The following is a 23,006-nucleotide window of genomic DNA, read 5'->3' as shown; positions in this document are numbered from 1 at the left end:
AGAAAAATAATTCACAGTTTTGTTTGGATTAGCCCATAAGTCTTGGAGTTTTTTACAAATGAAAATTTTGTATGAAAATTAAAATGTTTTTTCAATGTCTTTTATGTTATTTGATGTGCTCTACAAAATAGTGTGTTTAATTTTATATACTGATACACTTTTCTTTTCGTATCATTAAAATGAAGTGTCAAGTTGGAAAAAAAAATTTTGACACCTTCTGCCTTTTGTGTTTAATCGAAATGCCAAAGCTGCAGAAGTTCTTTGAGAAATTCGGGAAGTGTATGGCAAAGAATAGTTTATGCTATTCAAAGACAGTGATTTCTACCATTGATTTTTTGAACAGCTTGTTGAATGCTGTGAAGTTGGAAAGGCCAATAGAGAATATGCTATTGATTGATTTGTTGTTCATTTCTTATTTATTTTTATAGAAATCTAAAAAAAAAAAAAAAAAAAATGCCAGAGCTTATGTGCCAACCCAATACTTGCTAATTATTCTGGATCTAAGTTTAATAGCTAAGAATGCATTTTTATTTTATTATCCTTTTATTATCAACTGGAGTATGAAGTAACTGGTTTTCTAATGATAAGAGCCAAATAAGAGTGTGTAGCTCAAAATAATTACAAAAGATGAAACATGTGTATGTAATTTACTAGTGTATGTGTAATAATAATAAGCTGCAAAAATATATATATTAATGTATACAGTGCAAATTCAAATCTGGCCATCCAATATCCTGAATGATCTAATATCTGTACTTCTGGACCACAACAAACATTTTTTAAGACTTTTTTGGGCCTGCTTTACACATGCATATTTGATATTTTTACATAATAAAATATGGGGAGAGTCCTGATTCTTAATTTCCCATCGGTACTAAATAAATTAGCTGCATAATGAAGAAAGAACCATTTATTAGAATAAATCTATATGATCAACAATTTAGCTCCTCGTTTTTGCATGCATGCATCTCAAACCAAAACTGCATCAAAACATCACTGATTTTACACCTATTGAATAACTTGTATCCCTGACTCCGACCTGGTGAACCATTATTTATTTATTTATTTATTTTTTGCTCTCATCGCTGCATGACTATCAATACATGGCAGCTTGAGAAATGACTAATGCAGCAATATCTAAGCAACTCTTTAAAAATATTCGTAACTGAATACAAAAGACATGGTAATCTTTTACAATGGCATTATGCTTGATGATATTACAGACTTTAGCTAACTGGCCTTCAGCTAATAGGCCAAAAGATAACATTTTGTTCTGTTTGAATTAATTATAACTAATTGTTGTTCAGATGCCTAAAGTATATGTGGGAATTTATTTATTCAGGACTCAGCCTTAAGCATGTGCGAAAAATAGAAGTAAAATAAATAACAAAAGTAATATAATTCTGGCCTAATTTCCTCAGTGCTTGATCGAAGCAGCAGAAAATTTAGCAAACAACATGTCGTTAGTTGCCAAACTCATTCTACATCGCCAACAGCGTATAACAGACGTTAGCTAAGCTTTATGATGATAGCCATGAATTTGAAAGCTTTCAGATATTGGAAACAAAAGGCAGAATTTTCCAGTTAATGGAATTTCTGAAAAAAAATGTATAGAAATGGTAATGAATAAAGATAATATAACAGAAGTTTTTCATTACGATGAGAATACCCCAATCATCAATAAGGTAACAAATGGCAAAATCTGTAGTTTGGTTCTAAATCCAGAAAATATCACTACTGACAGTGAAAAAAGTAGCAGAGAGATTGTTAAGAATAAACAAATTTCATCTGACAGTTTAGTGGGAATTCTCGACATAGCAAATACAAGACTTGAACGAGAAACTATGTCTATCCATAGAATTAAAAGTATTAGCACAGAAATCAAAGCAACTTACATTAAAAGAAATGTTTAATAAAGCAAACTAAAAAATATTGAGCTTTTTTATTTTTTATTTTTACTTATTTATTTATTTATTTTGTAAATTTTCATTCTCTTAAGGTCATAAATGATTCATGGTTTCATAAACCACTATTTCATATTTTTAGTTTTATAAAAGTTGAAATCTTATTTGCTGAAGTGATGTACTTGCACCATTAGCATTATAAAGGATTCATATGAATGTGATTAATTTTGAAATGATGCAGTTTAGAGAAGTTTATTATAAGCAGTTACTATTTTCAGGGCATAAAGGAGAAACACCCAAATTAAAATAGAAAATTAAGAGAAGTGTTAAGAATTTTGCTTTACATCCTTTTTATTTTACACACACATATATATAATTTAATAGCTTATATTTAAACTTAATAAATATGTTATTTATATTTATATTATTTTCTTCCCCCTCAAATATTGTGATATCAAGAGTTCATTTAAATTCACATAATATCGCATTCATTTAAATTTGGAGGCCCACCAGCGGCAACGTCACTGAACACTGGTAGTTCGGTCCGAGGTTCAAATTCTGCGAACGGGCTGGCTGCATGTGCGTTTTCGTTGTTTTTCCCATGTGTAACGTGTATATGAGCCAGTTTTCCTTAGAAAGTCCTCCACGAAGGCATCCCTCCCTTAAGGCAGATAGCCCTCAATTGCTTTGCCATAATCTAATAAAACCAAAAAAACCATTTAAATTTGGAAAATATATTGAAATATTTTACAGCAAATTAAATCTGCAATTCAGTTTAACTTTACTGTTTGATATAATATGTGAAACAAGATATAATTTTACATGTGTATCTATGTTTTTTGATCAAAATAAATTTTAAAAATCTGAAGTTTTCTCTCTATTGTGGAACTCACCGATGGCCGAATGGATAAGATTGCTGAACGCTAGTAATTCAGCATGTGTTTAGATTCTGACAAATGGGCCTGCTGCATGGATATTTTCATAGATTTTTCTCATGTGTAATGTGAATACGAACCAGTGTTGCTCAAAAAATCCTCTACAAGGGCATCCCTTCTGTTAGGTAGAGAGCCATGCCATAATTAAACAAAGAAATCTTATCTATTTTTTATATGTACTAGTATAGTAAAATAGCACATAGTATTTATTCTTATATTAGTTCTATTTATAGGAACCAGTTAAGGATTAACTTATAATTATTTTATGTGCGAAAAATTTATGCGAAATAGTATTTTATGTGCATAATATTAGCTATGAAATTAGTTAAATTATAATATTGCAACATTGAAACTGAACTTATCTTGCTTGTGCCTTTCATCCATTTAGTTTTCTGCAAATGAGCATGGTTGCCAAACTTAAGATTTACAGCATTGTAAACATCAATTTTTATTGTTATTATATGCATATTATACTGTGAGAAACCTTCTTTTTCTTCATTTTGAATTTTAATTTTTAGAAATAGGATTGTAATTTTTATCTCTAATATTAAATTCGACCTTGTATAAGTAATGCACACATGCTTTCTTAAAGCATTTCAATGCTATTTGTTTAAACTTTTACAGGTTTCATAAAAAGAATTATTACTCCGTACTTTCAGAAGCATAAATGGTTACAATTAATTACCTCCCTGTATTGAAAATTTCTTTTATTCAAAGTATGCTTAATTTATGTTGAAGTATATGTTTTTAACTATGTTTTGTTTTATAGGTTGTACATGTTATTTACCTGGAACCCTGGAACCAGAGAGAGGTTCTAATCCATGTGAGTCAACTGGTGGTCAGTGTCGCTGCAAGGCAAATGTGGTAGGTCGTAGATGTGAAAAATGTCGTAAAGGATACTGGAATATAGACAGTGGTCAGGGCTGTTCAGCTTGCAACTGTGATAGAATAGGATCTTATAATCAAACCTGTGATATACGTTCTGGTCAATGTTACTGTAGACCAGGAGTTGTTGGTCGACATTGTGATTCATGTGCACCATATCATTATGGCTTTTCTGAAGAAGGATGTAAAGGTATGCAAATGTCTGTGCATTTTTAAATTGATTGAAATGTACTTATTTGTCTTTTAATTTGTAACCTAGTTTAATAAGTATCAAGATATTCATACTGTAACTGTTTGTTTTACCTTTATGCCTTTGTTACAAACTTCTGCTTTGAATTTGTTTTATTATTCAGTAGAATGGATATTTTTTTGATGTATTGAGGAAAGCTTTTTTCAAAATGCATTCAAATTTTCAGCATGTGAATGTGATCCTTCTGGCTCGACTTCATTACAGTGTGACACTGCTGGTCAGTGTCAATGCAGACCACATAGGGAAGGACGCCGATGTTCTATATGTATGGATAATAAATACAGCAGGGGTACAGTCTGTATAGGTAATTTTTTACATTAGTTTTATGTGTTTTATTTATAAATTATTTTTGTATGTTTTTGCATAATTTTTAAGCATTGTAATTGTATACTCAAAGTAATAATTTGTGTTTTAAAATTATTACAGCTTCTTTTTTTAGTTTTATTAGAGGCTTTATCTAATCTGACCTAAACACAGTTTAGCCTTTCATTGTAGAAAAAAGTAATGTTTAATCTTTTATCTTGCCTGCAATTATTCACTAACTATTTGCTCTTAAACCTCTGCTAACAGGCACTTGCCCAGACACAGCCGTGATCCCCTGAATGTCTACTAGCAAGAATTCCCACTGTGTTTTTATTTTTTAATGTCTGTTATGTAAAAAAAATCTTCATAATTTGTATTGTTGAATTCTTTCAGTAAATTAGCTTATCTCTCCTGATGTGGATAATATAAAATTTGGATTCCTGTTTTTTATTTCAATATAACAGTTATATAAGAAAGAGCACTGTTAATTATTTGAAATTGGGAACTACAAATAACTTGCAAATAAATATCTGCATCCCTGCTGCAACCATATTTTTAATCGCTGATAATTTCATTAAAGTTTTCAATAATTCTTCTGTTAATTTCACCATGTTTAATATTTCGGTGTTTTCTTCAGAGTTTATGGAATTTACCAAAAGATGAAAGTAATCTATCAGTTTTTTTCAAAAAGCTTAGTCCTATTTAACACTTTGATGTACTGATTTACTATTATTTCAAGATCTTGACATCAATTAAGCTTTGCCAGAAAGATTTGTAGTAAAACTAATAAAATAAAAAAGTGTATTATATTGGGAAAAGTGTATTAGATTTGAAAATAAAAGTGTATTAGATTGGAGAAATTATCTTCACAAAGTTCGTGTAACTTAAAAAGAAGGAAACGAAAGAAAAAAATATGAAAGTGAAGTTGTTGAGAGCTTTTTAACTAAAATGAAAACTCTGTTATATTATAGTGGAGGTAACGGCTAGGCAACATCAATCAGAAATAATAACATGCAAGTCAGTTAGATTGCTATAAAGGTTACTCATAGCAGCTAAATTTATCTTTGTGCCTATTGTATTTCTGTAAATACCCATAAAATACTTATATGAGGAATTATTTAGTAAATATCAAGAATGAAAAATAAAATTTGCTCTCATTGGTAATACAGATATTTTAAATGCATGTGAATTTTAAACTGTTGTATTTGATGTTACATTGCAGTAATTCTAATGCATATAATAATACCATGTGTATTTGGATCAGTTTTTAAGAAATTGCAATATTTTTAATACTTGTTATTCATTCCTAATATATGTATTATTAGTTTCAGCATATAGCTGTTTTATCTACATTTTGGCATTCTGAAAGAAGAAATTAATAATATCTTGGATGAAATGTGTTATTTTTTAAACATTTGCTGAACTTGTAAAGTAGTTTATTTTCGTACTGATTTATCTCTCAAAATTAATTTCATTAAGTCAGGTATCATTTGCCGAATCATTAATTCATTGTTTTGTTTTTAGTATCACATCATTTTGTATTTTAGAGCATGTATTTACACATTAAAAAAAATATATTTCATAATTACTATCTAGTTTATTAAGCATTCTGATGTGCATAATTTTTTCCCCCTGCTATATCAGATTGCCCTCCATGCTATTCCCTTTTGGAAGAAGCAATAGATCGCTACAAAGACAAATTAACTGAATTAGCTAAACTTATGGAAGAAATGAAAAATCATCCAGAGACTGTAGAAGATTTTGATTTTCAAAGAAAATTGCGGGAAACTGATAGGAAAGTTGATAACTTATTAGAAGAAGCCAGAAGAGCTGGAAGTATGTTTTTGAAATATTATATTTGCATGATGTTAATGAAATAAAATTCCTTGTTTTATATGTTATTTGATTTAATTTATTTCAATTTTTACTGAAGTTATGATGGTTTTGTAATCTTTATCTTTTTATTTGTTGGATTTATTTTGAATGATGTAAGATTAATTATTTTTCATGCTTGTCTCTTCTCAAAATTTTTCAGTAATCTTTCCCCTGCTCTTCATTTTGAATATTCAGCTGGTTTTTAATTTTGTATCTTACTTTTAAAATACACATAAAATTGTATCATATTTGATATCATTCTTTCTTAATTAAGTATTTTAACATTAAATCAGTACTTAGTTCTGAATTAAAATCTGAGCATTCTTGAAAATATATATTTCCATCATATATACATATATCCTCCATACTGTACAGTTTCATTGCCTAAGAATTGTAATATCTGTGACGTTTTAGCAAAATACTGTAAATCTGGAAAAAATATGGATTGCTATACTTCATTTCTCTGCAAATCTTTTAAAGGTGTTATGCAAAGTGCATTAAAAACAAATGCAATATGAACAAACATTATCCAAAGATTGAGAACAGGGTTCGTAGCGGTCCTTGTTAAGTGCTTATAAGTCCTTATATTTGAAAATAAAATATAAAGGCCCTTATAGGTGCTTACTTTTTCTTAAAAGCCCTTATTTTTTTGTTTTTAGTGCTTATTGTTTGCTTTTAGTGCTTTTTTTTAATGAGCGCACTATTTTCCCCCGTACCAAAGCCGAAACTAAATAAACAACATTTCTTCCTAATATGGAATGTCAGATGGTGAATCATACTCCCGGAAATAGCTTTTCCCTCTTTCTCTGCATTAACATAACCTTTGGTGTGCACAAAGAGTACAGACAGGTGCCTGTCGTTCCATTGGTGAAAGAATTGCGAAAGCAGTAGAAAATTCCGGTACATTCGGCATTCTTTTCCTCCCACTCAAATACTACACACGTTTGAATTTCTATCAAGATCTTAATAATTAGCATTCTCATTCTGCTTGGTCAGTTCATATTCATGTTTATTATGATTATTATGCTTATATTATGAGCATATGTATGAATGTTTATAATAACATGTTGCAGTAACTGTTGAAGTATAGTAAACTTCCAAAAATGGTTGTGTTTTAACACAGATTAGCTTTCTAAGGAATAATATTCGGAATGGCTTACATAAAGGGAAAGTAATCGAATAGTCAAAATAATTTCATTTTTTTTGCCAATACATTATACAGTATGAAGATTGGGAGATTCTCCCCTTTCTCCACAAAATCTAGAATATTGAAACTGTTACAGTTCGCTGCAAAACAAGCAATGGACCTTTTTTTTTTTTTTTTTTTTTTTTGTCACTTTCCAAATTTGGATTGAATAGGACTAAAAGTTCTGCGATCTACCAACCCGAGCGAAGAATGATTCTATTCCGGAAATTTAACACTTTCTGTTGAAAATTAGAATGAAAAACATCCCAGTTATTTAGTTCTTTATTCTCCCAATACCGGCAGCTATTGATTCCGATTGTGTAATATCACGCAGGGAAGAATTACGGTGCACATATTGCGCAATATTGTTTGCGATATTTTGCAGAGATAATTAATTTTGATGTTCTGTCCGAGATTTGTTTATGAACATTTAAAAGAGTTTTACTGTGCTTGCTAAGCAGAATATTTTTTAGTTCCATTGGTTTATTTTTATATTATGCACATCTCAAAATGTCAAAAGCATTTATTTAGCGTAGAAATCTAAAGAGCGGCTACAGTCTACCCCCCCTTTCTCTCCTCTTTTTCAAGTAATGCTCGACTGTCCGAATATTCGCCAATTTCCAAGTATGCGGGTTAGTTAAGCTTTTACTGTTAAAGAATGACTGCATGAAGCAAATTTCTGTCTTCTGATTTCAGAAATGTTCCTCTTTTTTACTTAAATTACTTTGCTTGCAATATCTGTTAAGGGAAAACTGATATACAATGAAAATTTAGAAAATGTTCAGAATTTAGATTTAAATTATTTAAATATCAATGTGAGTGGGAAAATAAATTGTATTTATTATTAGGTTCCAAGCGAATACAATAAATATTCCTTATTATTATTTATTTTCTCTATTTTGAACTGAAATTTCATCATTAAATCTTGTAATATAGTTTAGTTCTGCATAGTTTTTTTCCCTCTCATTGTAAACTAGTTCTGTAAATTGAACTGTTATTTAAAATTTAAAAAAAAAAAAAGTAATTATTTTCCATGGTTGAGGTAATGCTTATTCTCTCTTAATAAATACTGCATTTCTCATTATTTTAAATTACAAGTCTAATTTTTAAGGTTGTGCAGTTGTGTATAATGTAATTAGACAAGTGCTTATTTTTTTCTTAAAATGTGCTTGAAAAGTGCTTATAGGTGCTTATTTTTTTAACTAAAATGTGGCTATGAACCCTGGAGAAAAGTTCCCCCCCCCCCAAAATTATGCAGTGCAGATATAGGCTTTCTGTGGTTGTCTGAAATCAATGTATGAGGGTTAATCCCATTTTTTTTAGTATCCCCCCTCCTTTCAAACAAATAGCAAAAAAAGAAGAAAAAGAAAGTTCATTGAATTCAGAACATCATTTAGGTTACTGAACATTTGCAGGAATCAAAGTTAGGAATAATAACTTTGGTTTTCTTTAGAGAATAACTTTTGAACAGTATAAATAATATGAATGGCAGCATGTAATAATTTATAAAAACTTTTTAATGTGGCCTATTTCAAGATTAATGAAAGCAGTTTTTCATATGCTAGTTTGAAAACATGTAATGATGGTTTTATGTCAAAATCAACTTTGCTGACTATTAATTGCTAACTAAAAAGGGGGAAGGATTTCTTGATGAATTGTTTGTCACCACGGCAAGTGGATTTTTACATTTATATGATATCTATTACTTTCTTTACACTGGCATTTTTGTGGTTTTCCGCATGTGTAACATGTATACGAGCCAGTTTTCCTTAGAAAGTCTTCCACGAAGGCATGCCTTTCCTTAGGCAGATAGCCCTAGTATGCTTTGTCATAATCAGCTAAACCAAACCAAATCAAACCATTGCTATTTTTTAATGATTAAATTTCTTTGAGATGTAGAAAGTTTTGTTACATAAATATTCACCTGGCATATTGTATTTTTTACTGCAAAGTTATAGTTTTCCAACATAAAGCATGTTGCAAATTATTTGTATTTCTTCTTTATGTGAGTCATTTTTTAAATTGTACTCTTTCTTTACAAAATTAGTTGATTTATTTTTATGAATCTGTTTTCTTAGTATTGTTACGAAATGTACAGACGCGGTGAGATAGCTTCCCAGCAAAGCAGGTTTAGGGTTGGCTTAAAATAGTACAATAAGGCAGGGTTGCCACATTCGGCGAAAAATCGCCCATTTGGCAACAAAATTGGCGATATACCATGGATGGATGGAGAACCTTTTGGAACGAGTTCTTACCGGTTTGGCCCAGAATGTTCTCGAACACAAGCCGAAAGCTATATAAACCCTGTTGGTCCACAGTCAGTTAGTGCGTCTCAGAGAGTTAGTGTAGCGAACCATGTGGAGTCGATCGAGTTGACAGACGGGCAACAAGTGCTGAGTGGGTCGTCGAGTGCACTGAAGGAGTCTCTTAGTGTATCATGGTTAGTGCATCGTCGAGAGAGCATGTTGAGCTCCGGGAACGACTGAACCGAAAAGTCAGAGCTGTGCTCGTGTGTCGTCGAGTGCATCGTGAGTTTAGCGTAGAGAGTCTTGAGAGTTCGTAGAGTTCCGAGAACGACCAAGTAGAGTCCGAAGCTGTACTCTGGTGCTTTGCAGGAAGTTATCTCCACCGTTATTGCCTGACAGTGTGAATGCTGTGTCGCTGATTGTTCCAGCATGTTTATAGTAGTTCATTGACGACTGTAAAGCGTGTTTTGGAGCTGTCCTAACAATACTGACTGATAAAGTGTGTTTCAATACTTCATTAAGCGTCGTCGTTATTCACTCCAAATCCACACGAACCCCGTATGAATGTGAAGGAAGAAAATAACGTAACAACTGGTGTCAGAAGAAAAGAGAAAAACATAACTACTGGTGTCAGAAAAAAACATAACAGTACGTAAGACATAAAATATGTGACTTTTTATCAAAGAAGCTTCTTTTATTATGAACATTTTATGAAAATAACTTATACCAGTGAAATTCAAACCTTTTGGCAGTGCAACCCCACTTAGGATGTGGAAGTAATATGCGAATTAAAATAATATATAATCTGGTTCTAATTGCTCAAAAACTAGCACTATATTAAAAATTGGGATGATGTTAATTTTTTTTATTATTATTTCATAGAAAACAAACATTAGTATCAAAGCAAGTACACTAAACTGAAAATCAACTCTGTAGTTACCAAATATTTAGTTTAAAAATCAACTAACGTTAATCATTTATAATTTAAAATTAAAGCATGACAGAACATCAGCTTAAATGAATTACAAAAGGAAAGGATTTAATGAGATATATGAGCCTGCTTCTTGCTTACAAGTAGGGATATTTCTGGCTATATTTTGCTTAATCTTAAAGTAGGCTATACTGCTAATTTCTTTCGATATTTAGATTTCAGATAGAGAAATTGAGAAAATTTCATCTCACAGATATAAAATAAAACAAAGCAAAAATTCAACCTTTAGAGCTGCATCAGACAGTTCTAGGTAGTCATTTCAAACTTTAAGGTAAAACCTTTTCCTTCCAAACTCTTTGAAAACAAATTTTAACTCTCCTTCAAATGATAACTCAGTTAGTTTTTCACCTACTGATGTTTAAGTAATTGAGTAATACACACTGAAAGGGATTTTGAATACATTCAAGTCATTGAAGTCAGAAAAGTCTTCTGGAAGATTAATATTGAAATTATAACTGATTGATCTTTAATAAGTGATTGATCAACTTTTAGTTTGTGTACTATAACAAAATCTTCTAAAGTAGGAAATGCTGCAAAATTAATCTCCTTGCAGTATAAGCACCACAAATAAATTTTCTTTGTTGCAAAGAAAGTTATAAATATCTTCAAAGAGATATTTACAGCTAATGATAAAATCAAAGACCTATAAATATATACTGATTCAGAAGTCAAACAACAAAAATCAGCGTTAAATCACAAAATTTTCACAGGACTAGTTTCGATGGTTTTACCGAACCATCATCTTCAGCTGCAAAACCGCAAATGAACAAGATAGGAAATAATGTTTAGATAAGATAAGAAAGCCTGGACAAGAATAAGCAAGTGGCGCCATCTGTTGGCGAAACCAGAACTAAAACATAATTTCTCTAAAAGCCGAAGGCAAATTTGGATTGGAATTAGGATCGTTAACTAGAACAGAAAGATTTTTATGAATGTGAAATGCCTCTAAAAAATCCAGTTCTCCAATGGAAGATGTTTTTTGAATAATTTTGGCAGCAGAAAAATTGAAAGTGTGATTTTCGGACCAACAATGTTGAGCAACAGAAGACTTCTGTGTTTCCTTTTTTCTAACATATGCCTCATGTTCTTTGACGCGAAATTTTAAGGCTCTCTTAGTTTGGCCAATGTAAATTAAACCGCACTGGCAAGGAATCCTATAAATACCCCAGGAATTCATATCCGGAATGGGGTCCTTGAGTATAGAAGTTGGAATTTTATTGATGGGAGAGTACACAACCCGAAAGTTAAATTTCTGCAAAATACGTGCAACTTTATAGCTAATTGATGGAAAGAAGGGAATGACAACAGAATTTTTATAATCTCCTAAAATAAGAGTGTGGCTTTTAGTGTGTTGAGATGAGAATTTTTTAACTGCTTGATTAATAATGTTGGGTGAAAAGCCCCTGTCAATAGCTATTGCTTTTAAATAATTTAGTTCTTCATCAAGGGCTAGTTTGGAGGAGCAAACTTGAAGAGCACGGAAAACATAGGAATAAAATGAAGCTAACTTTTGTTTAGTCGGATGACATGATTTAAAGTGTGGTGGAAGGCAAACCGATGAAGGTTTACGGTAAACTGTAGTACTGAAGTTGGATGTGTTACGTGTGACCAGAATGTCGAGAAACGGAAGAGAATTGCAAGTCTCAAGTTCAAAAGTGAACTGAATAGCAGGATCAATAGAATTCATTGTTGAAAGAACTCTATTTAAATCATCTTTATTACCTTCAAACAGGGTAAAAGTATCGTCTACGTAGCGGAACCATGCCGGGAAGTTTAAAGTTTCAAACAATTTTGATTCATAATAATGCATGTAGATATCAGCCAGGATGGGACTGAGGGGGCTTCCCATGGCTAATCCCTCAGTTTGCTTGTAATATTTATTTTGGAAAACAAAATGTGTTTGTTTCAAACAGAGTTGAGTGAGAGAAATTAGCTCATCAATTTCGATGCAAGAGAAATGAAATTCGCGAAGTCTGGTTTCTAGACATCTTAATGCACCCTCCACTGGGACATTGGTGAATAATGATTTTACATCAAAAGAAACCATGAGTAAATTACGAGGAGAAATGTTTTTAACCTTTTTTACAAACTCTATTGAATTTTTTATGGTGTAAATGTTATCAATAAAATTCCAACTTCTATACTCAAGGACCCCATTCCGGATATGAATTCCTGGGGTATTTATAGGATTCCTTGCCAGTGCGGTTTAATTTACATTGGCCAAACTAAGAGAGCCTTAAAATTTCGCGTCAAAGAACATGAGGCATATGTTAGAAAAAAGGAAACACAGAAGTCTTCTGTTGCTCAACATTGTTGGTCCGAAAATCACACTTTCAATTTTTCTGCTGCCAAAATTATTCAAAAAACATCTTCCATTGGAGAACTGGATTTTCTAGAGGCATTTCACATTCATAAAAATCTTTCTGTTCTAGTTAACGATCCTAATTCCAATCCAAATTTGCCTTCGGCTTTTAGAGAAATTATGTTTTAGTTCTGGTTTCGCCAACAGATGGCGCCACTTGCTTATTCTTGTCCAGGCTTTCTTATCTTATCTAAACATTATTTCCTATCTTGTTCATTTGCGGTTTTGCAGCTGAAGATGATGGTTCGGTAAAACCATCGAAACTAGTCCTGTGAAAATTTTGTGATTTAACGCTGATTTTTGTTGTTTGACTTCTGAATCAGTATTTATTCGGCGTGTTATTGTGTCTTAACTATAAATATATCTTTGAAGTCATTGTTCTAACAGAGAATAAGTGCTGTAGAATTTACTAAAATTTCACAATTTAAAAATTAAATTGTTTTCTCAAAACTTCTGCCAGTCATGTATTTGTATTCAATTAAATTTACTTACAATTTTTTCATCCACATTCCACCCCTTTTTGGAGTCATAATCTATAGATTGAATACCACTGGATTAGACTATAAATTGGATATATGCATTCAGCATGTTGACCACTGCTTTTTCCTATTTCATCAATTAATCTGCTATCAATTATTTTCAGAAATGTTTCATTTCATTTCTTTAGGAGGTCCTGTTACTTTTTTTGCAATATTCTTTTGTATCACTTTCAAAGTGTTGCACTTTTGTTTCTCTCCACTTTACTTTCACCTGAGTAGAAATTATCATCACTTGCAAAAGTATCATCAGATAAGATGGTTTTAGAATTATTGCTGTGATTATTAAGTTTGGCATTTCTATCATTCACATTTTCATGAATCTTGAAAAAATACTTGTAATGTTTTGCTTCTTCATTATTGCTGCATTCATCGGATAAATATCTGTCTATATCCTTATATCTTTATCAGTTAAGCATTTTTAATTTAAAACATAATTTAAAATCACAATTATAATAAAAGAGAATGACCTCTAAAAAATGGAAACAGGCATCACTGTAGTAAAATGTCCAAGTAGTACATTTGCATCATTTTATGTCATAACTACAAAAGAACATGCTGGGGATACTAACTGATATTCTTCGGAAAGAGAGAAAAAATATGTGACTTTTATTTTCTTATGTCAGCATTTGTTATGAAAGTTTAAAAGATCTTTTTTTCCAGACCCTTTTTTTTTTTCTTTTGCTTACACATTTATTTATATTATAAAGTGTGGCAAGTTTCGAATCTTAAGTATATATTTCATTTTAATTTGTGCTATTGGTTTGAGATATTAACTGCAGTCTGACACTTATTTAAACTCATTTGTAATATAAACATTTTGCTATGATATTTTTGTTCATTTATTATGATACTTTTGAGATGAAATTAATCCAGAGTAATGTTCTTCAGCCTAATTTTACCATAGTTATAAACTTATATTATGTTGCATTGGCTTAATTGAGTACTATTAATTTAACTGATTTATTATAGCCTATCTTATCTTATAATGAGAAATTTCCTTTTTTACCTTCATTCAGTGTAATTTTTTGTAAACATTTGAATTTAATATAGTTGCTGATAAGAGTTTAATCAGTCAACTCAATGACCTTCGCAAACGAATAAGAGAAATTGGGCACACTGCTGGAAAAGTAAGAGAAAGACTAGATGATGGGGAAGAATATCGTAGATATGGTCTTCAAAATACATCATTAGCAGAAAATGTGATTAAACAAGCCCAGGATGCTGCAGCTGCTGCTCATAAATATTTAAATGAGCAAGCAAGGGCTGCCTATGATTCTGCACTAGATAGGAAGGATCGTCTGGGCCAGCAGTCTCAAAGATTATCCGAAATAGCAAGAGAAGCAAGGCAATTGGCTGATCAGTAAGTTTATATAATTAAATTAGAATGCTATTTGTAATAAAATGCATTTAGGAATGTTTTCCATAAATTTAGTGAGAAGTTCTTAACAGTAATGAGAAATGAAATATTTAGAATACATTCAGATTATTGAAAGACTACCAGTGGTCAAGTGGTAAGATCGCTGAACATTGGTAGTAGGGTGCAATTTCAGGTGAACAGGTTGGTTGCATGGGCCATTTGTGGTTTTCCCTGTCTGTAATGTAGATTCAAACCAGTTTCCCTTAGAATGCCCTCCACAAGAGCATCTCTTCCCTTGTGCAGATAGCCCTAGTGGGCTTTACCATAGCCAAATAAACCTAATCAAACCAGATTATTACAGAAATTTTATTACTGTTCTGAAAACTTACTTGTGTAAACATTGAATCATCATAAATTTAATAGTAAATAATGAACATTTCAGCTTTTTGATGTCTGAATGCATTGATTCTGATCTGTAGAATGGAGCTATATGAAAGGAATATTGAGCTGAGTGATTCTCAAAATTCAACATCAGTATACATATTGTTCAATTGGTTAGTTTCAACATTAGTGTACAGATTAGTTAATTCTGTCAGTGTATGGATTGTTTAATTATCTATTTTCAATATTATTATAGAGACTGTTATTTTCCTAAATATATGCCATCCACAAATATCCTAAATATATACCATCCACAGCAAGAAGTAGAATCAAATAAAATACCGTAATTTCGCACGTATAGTCCGCAGACACGATTTTATATAAAAAAAAAATTTAAAAATTGTCAGATAGTCCGCACCACCGGATAGTAAATAATGAACATTTCAGCTTTTTGATGTCTGAATGCATTGATTCTGATCTGTAGAATGGAGCTATATGAAAGGAATATTGAGCTGAGTGATTCTCAAAATTCAACATCAGTATACATATTGTTCAATTGGTTAGTTTCAACATTAGTGTACAGATTAGTTAATTCTGTCAGTGTATGGATTGTTTAATTATCTATTTTCAATATTATTATAGAGACTGTTATTCTCCTAAATATATGCCATCCACAAATATCCTAAATATATACCATCCACAGCAAGAAGTAGAATCAGATAAAATACCGTAATTTCGCACGTATAGTCCGCACCATCGTATAGTCCGCAGACACGATTTTATATAAAAAAAAAATTTAAAAATTGTCAGATAGTCCGCACCACCGGATAGTCCGCGGACTATACATCCGAAATTACGTTTTTTTAATACGGCAATATTCCCATGCTTTTTAAACACATCCTTTTGTTTGCGCAAATTTCTCGCCGCTTTCTTGTCCACTTCAAAATAACGGAGTAAAATCCTAGTATACGGTGCAGCCTTGGCGCGACTTTGAAAATTATCGCCAACACCAAAAATGATCCAAAGAACGTCTATATATATACTATACACGCATAGTATATATGCTATATAAATAGTATATACTATGTTTAACTATATATTTTCTTTGAATGACCTGTTAACTACTCATCGTGTATGTCCCGTTTTTACTGCTCATCATAAAGTCGCCAAAAGTAGTCAAATCCCGTGTGCACCGGGTACTAGGATTAAACCAATAACGGCCCGCTTCTCTAGTTCCATCTTTTTCAGTTTTCTCAACTACCTCTCAGCAGTAAATCTCCGGCGATGTTTCATCAACGTTAGCAAAGATGAAAGACAAAATACGAAAACAAAATACTGTGCAACATGCTATCCTCGTGATAAGTGGTAATGAAATGTGACCTTCGACTCCACTCACTCGGTGTTGCCAAACCACGCTATAAGTAAACGAATCACGCTTTTTTTTTTCGTACTCCAGGTACTTGCTACTATGGCTCCTATAAACCGAGTTGACGCATCAACTACTTTTCCCCCTCCCGGCAGTTGTGCTAAAGCAGTGCGAAGGATACTTGGAATCTCACGCTTTTTTTATATTTGATCATCGGCAGTTCACGACAGCGTGTTTTTTAAATTTCAACAATTTTAACCGTGAACAACCAGCGTATTATCCGCACTGGTGGATAGTCCGCAGCTTCAAAAATTCGCATTTTAAACACAGATAGTCCGCGGACTATACGCGCGAAATTACGGTATTATAAAATTTGGTTGGAAAAAGGGAAAAACCAAAACAGTGCAATATATCACAAGAAGATTTAGGCTTGCTGTAGGCAGTGTGGCCTCATCATGCAAAAACATGTTTTGAGATTTACCAATGTAATTTTTTATAATGCTTTTAATATTGAAATGCATCTGTATGTCCATTATAATTAAAATAGAAGTGTAAAAATTTATAATATATATTGTTTTCAGTATTTAAACCTTATGAAATTATTAAATGTGCTATAAAAATTCTGATATGAACTCTGTTAAATAATTCACATAAACAAAAATAAGTAAGCTTACAGATTACCAAAAAAAGGGGCTTATTTAAAGAATATGAGAGTTTTAGAAAGTATAAAAGGCAAACCAAAATTTATTACTGAGAGTTGAATACAATACAGAATGCCTAATTCTGAAAGTATTAACCTCAGCCCGAAGTCCTATAATGCTTTCAGTGCCAGAAGTACTAGTACTAGCATTTGCAAGTAGAGTGCCATTATAACACTATATTGCCTTAAAGCAGGATCACAGCGATGACTATGATTGAAATAAGAGACAAAACTTTTGTTTGTACACACATTTAGTTTTTTGGAGAGTGTATTACAAACAATAAATTTTCCTCTCAACAATTGGGCAGTAAAAAATATCAAAAGCTAACACTGAAGAAACAAAATTTTTTGATGGAAACTTCCTGTACTTGATAAAAAATACTTTTCAAAGTGGGTAGGAGGAAATGAGTAAATTGGCATTAAAAGTGAAAAACGGCTTCAAATGATTGAAAGAAATCAGCAAAAATAGACACCTATATAGACTGGATCTAATGTTCATTAAAGCAAAATATGATGTGGAAAATTTAAAGAAGCTAAATGTGTAATGGTTGGATTTGAAGGGAGTACAGAAACCTTTGGATACAGATTTCAGGCTATTGCAGCATAGATAACATAATAAATGCAATAAATTTTTACATCCATTTAATTTATTTTAATGCAAATGGTATTTACAATCGAAACTACAAACTACACTACAAGAGAAAACTTTTATAAGACTTATAAAGCATATATTATCATCGAAATCATATAATAAAGCATTTATCATCATTTCTGAAGTATAAAAAAATAAATAAAAGCCATTACCATATCATAGAAAATTTTTCAAACTATGTATTAACCACGGAGCCATGAATACTATGTAATATGTATGTTATTTAATTATTCATAAAACCTTAAAAGTTACAGTGCTATTCTTAAAACTACAGAACTTCAGATGAGGAAATTTCCAGTTTATTAAGCTAGGCTGCTTCCACTCTAAAAACCGTAAAATAATTTCCATAATATGAAATTATATCATAACAATATAATTGTTAAATTTAAGAATTAATCTTGTGGGATGCTTTTCATTTTATTTCTTAATCAGAACTGCCTCATAGGACTATTATAGATAAAGCTCCTGTTTTTTGAATTAAAACTCAAAATGCTAAAGAAAATTGCAATTTTGGTCATTTACATATTTTATTAGTAATATAATAGACATTGTTGTTAAAAATTTAGGAAAACAAAAGATAATAACAAATAATTTTTTAATAAAAAATTAAAGGTCATTGAAATTTAATCATATTAATTGAAAGGATAGAATTTTGTTTTGCATAAAGGATAGAATTTTGTTTTGCATGGAAAATGCAAATACATTTCATTGTACGAGTTAAGATATGATGATGCAAAAACATCAATTCTGCGATAGACACAAATAGAATTTTTTACTATTATGATAGAATATAAATATATTACTAATTCAGAATTAGTATTTATTCGGCATGTTATTGTGTCTTAATTATAAATATATTATTTTTTAATGTAGATTTTAACTGTGAGATTTAAAATAAGAACATGAAATGTAAATATAAAATTTCAAAATGTTTACTGCTTCTTTTAATGTATTTGATTAGTACATATTATGTCATTGTGATTTTTCTATTTTATTGAATATTGTGATCTTGAATGAATTGTTGTTATATTGTATCTTTATTTAGGCAAGAAGAAGATGCAGAAGTAAGTGACACTGTTTCAAATCTGGCATTGAATACCTCTACAGAAGCTTATCGGTTAGCCAGAGAAACAGTTGATTCTCAAGAAAGGATGAGCAATGAAGTTTATGACCTTGGTCGAAAGTAAGTTCCTTAAGCATTCAAAAATATTTAATTATGCTTTTAGCTATTTCAGTTATATGTAGTTACACTTCATAATGATATGATAACTTCATAATGCAAAGTTTGTAATGATAAAATTAAGTTATTTGAAATTTTTTCATTAATATTTTTCCTGATATGATAGCATATTTAATTAGTAATAAATTACTTCAAAACTTTCCTAGTCAGCTAAAAACTTGTGTGAGGTTAATTTTACACTGTTAACCTATTCTATATTTAACTTAGGCAAGTGTGTAATTCATTTTTATTATTTCCAGTATAAAGTTTCTTGATGCAGATGTGGCTATGCATCGTTCAGTTTAGCTGTGAAGGTGATTTTGCAAGCTGACAGGTCTTGCTTTTCTATAGACTTATTAGCATTGAATATTAGTAATAAGTCCATAATGAGAGTCCATAATATAAGTATTATATACAGAGCTTCCAGCTTTCTCATTTTTAAGATTCCTGATTTTTCATCTCATCTCCTGGTTTTTAAATTTATCTGAGTTTCAAATGAATTTTTTAAAAATTACTGATCATTAAGCATTAAATGAAAAGGAAATGTTATGAAGAAAAGTTTCATAACAAGCTTTTCAAAAATATGAAGTTATTTAATGCATTATTATGCCTTCAAGAAATTTAAAACTAAACCTGTTCCCATTTTTACTACTGATTTCTCTGATTAAGTTCTATTTGAGCTGAAGATATTAATATTTAATTTTGCTTTAAATTTGTCAATAGTACACAGATAAGTTTATTAACATGATTGTTTGCAGAATAGCTACTAATTTAACTTTTGCCTTGTTTGAAAACAATTTTTTCCTGCTGATGTTGTCATCAGCATAAAATTTTAAAATTGCAAAATCTGATGAATTAAACCAAAAAAAATTAAGTAAAATTTAAATTGAAAATATTGTATTAAATATTAAGCTTATATATTTTACTTGAGAGCTTAATTATAACTAGTTTAAACATCTAAGTGACTATTATAAAGTGTGAAAAACCTCCTAGATTTTAGTTGAAGGTCGGTAGCTACTAATAGTATATAAGCAGTTATCATTAATTTGGCAAAATAAGATTTTGTTTGAAGAAAAGAAATATTTGTTAGATTGAAAGACTTGATACTGAAAGAAATGTTTTATGTGCATTTAAGGCTAGAAAAAATGTCTGGCACTCTCTGCTGAAAATTATAAATAAATATCTGAACAAAGAGTTTCAATGGACAAAAAGGGCCTTTTGTCCTTATGTTACGAATTAAATTATATCCTTATTACTGTTACTTTTATAAATATTTTATGCAGTTGCAATCAGGTTTTTATAGCACATAACATCAGTCTGATTATCCGAAGTGTGTAAACCAATGCTACCTTAACAATGGAAAATATGGGTGTGTTTTTGGATACACAAAATTTTGCCACTCTGTATGGTATGGATTTATTATTATTTTTAAGCCTTCTTTCTTGACTTCGAAAATTTAGTATCCCAAAAAATGTCTGAAATTAGAGAGATATTTTTAATTCAGATATGTTTACTATGTAATTTACTTGCTTGATTAAATCATCAATATTAGTCTTTTTGTTTCTTCTTATCAAAAGTAAATTACTTTGTTTACTGTTTACTATATGACTCATTATTTGATGGCAAATTATTGTAATATAAAAAGCAGGAGCTTAAGTCATACATTCCATTAAAAGATTTAAGCACCATGAGTTAGCTGGCTGCTGTGGGTAATGAAGCAGTTTGTTTGGCTATACTTACTGTGAAATTTCTTTTTCATGCTGTTCATTAAACTGAAGTATAGAAGCAGAATTTAAAGCCAGTTCTTCAGATATATTACAAAGTAGTAAAGTATTTAAAAATATATTATTATATAAAAATGTAAAATAAAAACATTATAATGTTGTGATTATTTTGTTTATACAGTACAAAGTCTGTAATCCGGACTCGTTGGGATTTTGACGATTCCGGATTATAGATCATCAATTTAAATCTGGTAAGATGGCATGCAGAAGTTATACTTAAAAATGTGAAACCGTAATTTATGAAATAAAGAGCAATTATGATCTAAAAGGTATCAAAATTTACAAAAAAAAAAAAAAAAAAAAAAAAAAAAACTCAATATTTATTTGTTTACTTTATTAAACATTTCTTTCAATGTAAGTTGTTTAAGTTGCTTCGTTTTTTGTGCTAAACTTGCATGCATAAACATTGCGTAAAGCATACAGAAAAAAAAAAGTTTGTGGCTTTGAGGTCCGGATTATAGATCATTTCGGATAATAGACGTCCGGATTACAGACTTTGTACTGTATGTGATTTGAAATGCTTATGTAAGAGTACTTCAAAATGAGGGCATTGCAAGCAGGCTTTTTTTTTTTTTTTTATGAAACATGTCATTTGGTAGGTCACCTTAGGATTTCTAATGTCTGTCTACCAAAGAGGAAGTAAATCGCAAGTAGCATTTGAGTAACCTTAAGTAAACCTTTGAGTAAATCACAAATGCAGAAGTTCTTTTACCTTTTCAAATATGGCAACACGTCAAATGAAGACTGCTATACCATGACTATCGATTGAAGAACAGAAATGATGAAAATACTGAAAAAGTGCAGTAGATTACTAATGAAAATCATCAAAAGACAATTCAGCAGATATCTGAACAAACTCTTCTCATCTGGCAATTCTTAGAGAAAACGAACATGATGCTTGTGTCTTACTCATGAAATCTTCTTGCTCAGTTGACTTTTTCCTTTTCCCATGGCTAAAGAAAGCTCTCGAAAAGCAGTTGCATAATATGAATGAGGTACAAGAAAATACATTGTTACGCTGAAACATTACATGTCAAATATTCCAAAACTATTTCAATTGCTGTGTTAATGGATATATTTTTATATGGCCTGATGTAGGGCGGTATTACTTACCAAAGCTAATCATGCATAATGCCATTAAGGGCACATAACATTAAGAGGCACTAGCAAGTGAAAACCGTTTCCCTATTTCCAGTAATTGTCAAAGCATTGAAAAAAAGTTTACTGATACTGATGCAAAACAATGTGAAGGAATTTAAAATGGGCATTGTAAAGTATAATATAATAGCTTAATATTTTTTGTTGTTCTTGTGTACTCCTTTATATGTACATAAATAAATAAATGATCCAAATGTTAATCAGAAATAAAAAATACTTTTTGAAAAATGAAAAGTACTGATTTTTTTAATGGTTATTGGCAGCTTTATTAATACTCATGCATGCAATTTGAACATTGAGGTAGTTGCATTTAATTAGATTAGATTCATTAAGTATGGGAAGAATTGCTAAAAAATGTTTGTCAATCAAAATTTATTAACTGAGAAATAATTTTGCTGGTAATTTGAATATCAATGAGTTTTCACTGTATGACATATGTCACTCTTTTATATTTTAATGTAACTTTTTAAATAATTCTTCTGTGAGGAAATAAGTAGCTTGTTTGAGCAAAATTACTAAAATTTTTAAACTTCATTCTTGCAGGTTAGACGATTTGGTTGACTTTATGCAGAGAACAAAGCAGTTAGCCAAAGATGCAAACACTGAAGCAGGTACAGCATATGAGGAAGCATTAGGCATTTATACAGATGCAAGTTCTTTAAATGTGCCCACTGCAGATGTTGCAGCTATGAAAAATGAAGCATCAAGGATTAAAATAGAGGTAATAACTCATTCACAGAAAACTGCATTTTGCCTAATATTCTAAGTTTTTCTTCATGAAAGAAAACTGAATAATTAATGTTTGATAGAATAACAAAATAATAATAATAAATAATTCTCAATTAGTCTTTACTATTACTGTTTTATATAAAATATGTCATGTTGATGAAATCTTCTATATTAAATATTGTTA

At 30.6% G+C, this 23,006-nt stretch overlaps 1 protein-coding gene across 2 annotated transcripts in view; it reads left to right on the top strand.

The window, feature by feature from the left end:
* The window catches only part of LOC118182569 (laminin subunit gamma-1-like), a 131,175-nt gene that overhangs the window by 85,320 nt on the left and 22,849 nt on the right, over positions 1–23,006 (top strand). For both annotated transcript variants that reach the window (XM_085825058.1, XM_085825059.1), the window contains 6 exons: positions 3,609–3,914; positions 4,141–4,278; positions 5,922–6,113; positions 14,527–14,836; positions 18,978–19,115; positions 22,637–22,814. In XM_085825058.1, coding sequence (XP_085681184.1) covers positions 3,609–3,914; positions 4,141–4,278; positions 5,922–6,113; positions 14,527–14,836; positions 18,978–19,115; positions 22,637–22,814 — 1,262 coding nt within the window. The remainder of the gene's footprint in view (positions 1–3,608; positions 3,915–4,140; positions 4,279–5,921; positions 6,114–14,526; positions 14,837–18,977; positions 19,116–22,636; positions 22,815–23,006) is intronic.

The sequence above is a fragment of the Stegodyphus dumicola genome, chromosome 10 (genome assembly GCF_044657685.1).
Source record: "Stegodyphus dumicola isolate Sdum_Otavi_A_Nest chromosome 10, ASM4465768v1".
In the NCBI taxonomy this organism is placed as follows: Eukaryota; Metazoa; Arthropoda; class Arachnida; order Araneae; family Eresidae; genus Stegodyphus; species Stegodyphus dumicola.
The sequence above is the reverse complement of the archived record's forward strand: the minus strand, read 5'-3'. Positions and strand labels throughout refer to the sequence as shown.